The sequence below is a fragment of the Vulpes vulpes genome, unplaced genomic scaffold, assembly GCF_048418805.1.
Source record: "Vulpes vulpes isolate BD-2025 unplaced genomic scaffold, VulVul3 Bu000000639, whole genome shotgun sequence".
Taxonomy (NCBI): Eukaryota; Metazoa; Chordata; class Mammalia; order Carnivora; family Canidae; genus Vulpes; species Vulpes vulpes.
The window spans coordinates 33,239-36,602 of NW_027325681.1; the positions used below are offsets into that span (position 1 = coordinate 33,239).

General features: G+C 40.9%; 1 protein-coding gene across 1 annotated transcript; it reads left to right on the forward strand.

Annotated features, from left to right (window-relative positions):
* Positions 1-512: 512 nt before the first annotated feature.
* Positions 513-1,439, forward strand: LOC140596587 (developmental pluripotency-associated protein 4-like). Its single transcript, XM_072745121.1, has 2 exons — positions 513-546; positions 596-1,439. Exons 1-2 carry the CDS (start codon positions 513-515, stop codon positions 1,429-1,431), a joined length of 870 nt encoding a protein of 289 aa, XP_072601222.1. The 3' UTR covers positions 1,432-1,439.
* Positions 1,440-3,364: the final 1,925 nt, after the last annotated feature.

A 3,364-nucleotide genomic window follows, 5' to 3' on the forward strand; every position in this document is an offset into this window, starting at 1 on the left:
TTATACTTCTCAAATAATTATTCAAATTATTATGGGATTTACCTGGAGCAGTGAATAAGTGTGCCCATCAGTGACATGCAGAAGAGCGTGCAAATTACAGCTTCATTTGAAAGCCTTCTTAACATTTTGATTAAAACACTTATTTAAATGTTTGCTTTAAAACACATGTGGACTGTTCTACAAAGTGGATGCTGACATAAGATGAGGTATATGTACCACCAAAAATATCAGTTTCTAGGGAAGTATTTGAAAATGCATGCCAGTTCATACAAGACCCAATTAACAGTAGAAATAGTTGAATAGACTTCCATAACAAGTGGTAGTGGATGAGAGTTATTCAGGCTATTAAAATGATAAATTAAAGAAGATACTTCAGATTGTAACGGCATTCCAGGGTTTGGGTGGCTAAGGCAGAGCTGTGCTATTTCATTTTATTCTAGAAGAATGTAGTACAAATGAGATTCTGGATTTCAGGAGTAAGACTTTCTGTCAACCTTGACTTCCCTTTGGATATGGAGAAAGCAAAAGGCAAAAAGGGCTCCACGAAGTGGGCGGGGGGGGGGGGGAGACTATCTGGCTGGCCAATCCCAACCTGCATTGGAAGAAGCCAAAGAGAAACAGCAGGTGTATGGTGAACCAAAGTTACCAGGAACCTCAGCAAGTGGGACCAAACGGAAGAGATCTATGAAAGAAGGCAAAGCTTCCTGTTCAGAAAAGACGGCACAAGAGAGTACAAGAGTAAGAATTGGGAAGAAAATCCCAGTTCCTCCATTACCTTTGAAACTACCACCAGCCACCTTGCTTCACCAAGATATCCTGTGGGCCTGGTGCCAAGAACTCCAGCTGAGTACCAAAGGCCAGAAATTAGATGTATATAAGCGAACCTGCGAATATGCTTACCCAGATCAAAAGAAGAACTTTCCTGTCACCACAGAGGAGGCCAAGATTCTCACCCAGACACAAAGAAGGGTGATGATGGACAAGGGGGAAATGTCTCTGGAAAGTCCTGGAACAAAGATACCTTCTGATGGAACCTACCCTCCTGAAGTGGCTGCCCATCCTGAGGGGTCTGATGCTCTCCTGGAGGGGGTCAATACTGTTGTTGTGACCACTTTGGCCCCAGATTCCATGTTTGCCTCCTGGTCCAGAATTGCAGCCAGGGCTGGGAAGATGGAGACAGTGGCATCGCCACAGGAGGCCCATGGTGCCAAGTGGTGTGTGGTCCATGGGAGAAGCATGCCTGCAGGCACAGAAGGTTGGGTTCACCTGCAATTTCATGCAGGACAAACCTGGGTGCCTGAAAAGCGGGGGAGAGTATGCGCCCTCTTCTTGCTCCCCGCTTGTAACTTTCCACCCCCACAGCTGGAGGACAATATGCTGTGTCCCAAATGTGTTCGCAGGAATAAGGTGTTAATGAAGAGCCTCCAATGAACTTTCAATAGCAGGAAAAGGGACACAGCTATGATTATAATCAATGGTACAAAGAGAACTACAGTCAACTCCGTGGTGACACTGATGGCCAGGCTGTAGGCAGCTCACACCCTCCATGCTGCCTGCTTACAGGGACACAGGCTAGTGCATTGCAGATTACCCTCCAACCTCCACTGGGGCCTGCGGCTTCATGGGTTGAGATGCGGGAGCTCTTAGATTTTAAATTGGAAGAGCATTTCAGAAATTACCATTTCTTCTATTTAATAAGAAGAAAAAGTCATTCATACTACCAAACGTTTACCCTTCTGAAATAGAAGTGACCTTAACTTCTTTTAAAGTGGGAATCTGAGCCTCGCCTGGCAGAGGGTTTGGGGGTGGGGGGTGGAGTGGAAAGTACAGGTGTGCTTCCACACTGGATTTCTCTGCAATTCCAACTCCTCCAGAGACAGCTACACCTTCTTAGGTTCGTGACTTCAGGCTGTTGAGTATTTTAAACCAAAGGGAAAGTTGTTATTCTTTCCCACTCCCCAAAACATACTCTTAATATAGAAAACATTTTTTGATGTTTTCTTAATAACCTGAGACCTCTATGGTATGTCTCTGGGATAATAATGTGGAACACTTTGCGGGTATTATTTCTACTTGTAACTATCATGTGTGTTTCTACTGCTTAAAAATATTTAAGGGTACTTCTGAATCATAAATTCATAATGTATTGGATTTTAAATTGTATATAAGATCATCTATTGTATATAGGAGGCCATATGCATTGTGGGCAAATTCTTAATATTCTTAACTCAGAATTAAGCTAAAAATCATGGTTTTCTTTGGCATGATTCGTTTTTTTTTTAAACCATTCAAATGAAGTATGAGTAACATTTTTAAAAAAGCTATACGTTTAATGTATATAATTTGATGAGTTTGGTTCATTTATAATTTTTGTGTCCTTCCTAAATTTATAGTCCTGCAGTTCTTAGAAAAGATTTTTTTTTCACTTGTGTTCTTATGGCAGTTTCCAACATTGTTTTATTGTTGTGGATTTGGAGATTCTGAAAAATTTTTCCCCCTCTCTAATGTACTGGAAGGAGTAGGAGAGTTAGAAAGTTTGTAACCATTAGGATATGGACAGATTTGGGCAAGAATCCTCAATAAATGTTAAAAATGTTAAAAAAAAAAAAGAAATTCTGGAAAATCCCAATTGTAGGCTTTTATTAAAGCCTATATCTGAGTGTGTATGTACTTTTAAGTGTTTTGTTTTTTGTTTTGTGTGTGTGTGTGTGTGTGTGTGTTTTGCTTTGTTTTGTTTTGTTTTGCAGTGGGGGGATGACAGTTCAGGTTGCTTTGGCCCTATAAAGCAGGAAAAAAATTCCACTCAGAATTGAGTGATCATAGGAATTTATTGTTTGACTTATTTGAAAAGTCTGCAGGTATTGTGGGCTTCAAGCATGGTTTGATCAGGGTTCTATGACTTGTCTATGTGATTGCCTTCACTTTTCCTCTTTAAGAGTAAGCTTGATTCCAGGCATCTTCCATTATCATAAAACAAAGGTTGCAATAGTTCTGAATGTCACATTTCCGAATACATCTACTGGAGAAAGGAACCTTCTTTTTCTTGTCACCAAACAGAAATACTCAGGTTTGCTTTTATTTGTCTATCTTAGGTTTTGCCCACATGTGTATTGTTCACTGAGGTCAATGAAATGACCTGCTTGGATTAACTGAGACCTGGGTTGCTGACCATTTACTACCCTAGGGTTTGTCACAGTGTGGTGTTTAAGTCAATTCAACACAAAAGCCATGGCCCCTGAAAAATGGACTAGGAAAGGAATAAATGATGGAGAGATCCCTACAGCGTCTGCTCAGTGGGGGAATGTGAACTAGGAACCTAGAAAAATAAATAGGGCCCCTGTCATGTCAGCCTCAGCATAGTTTC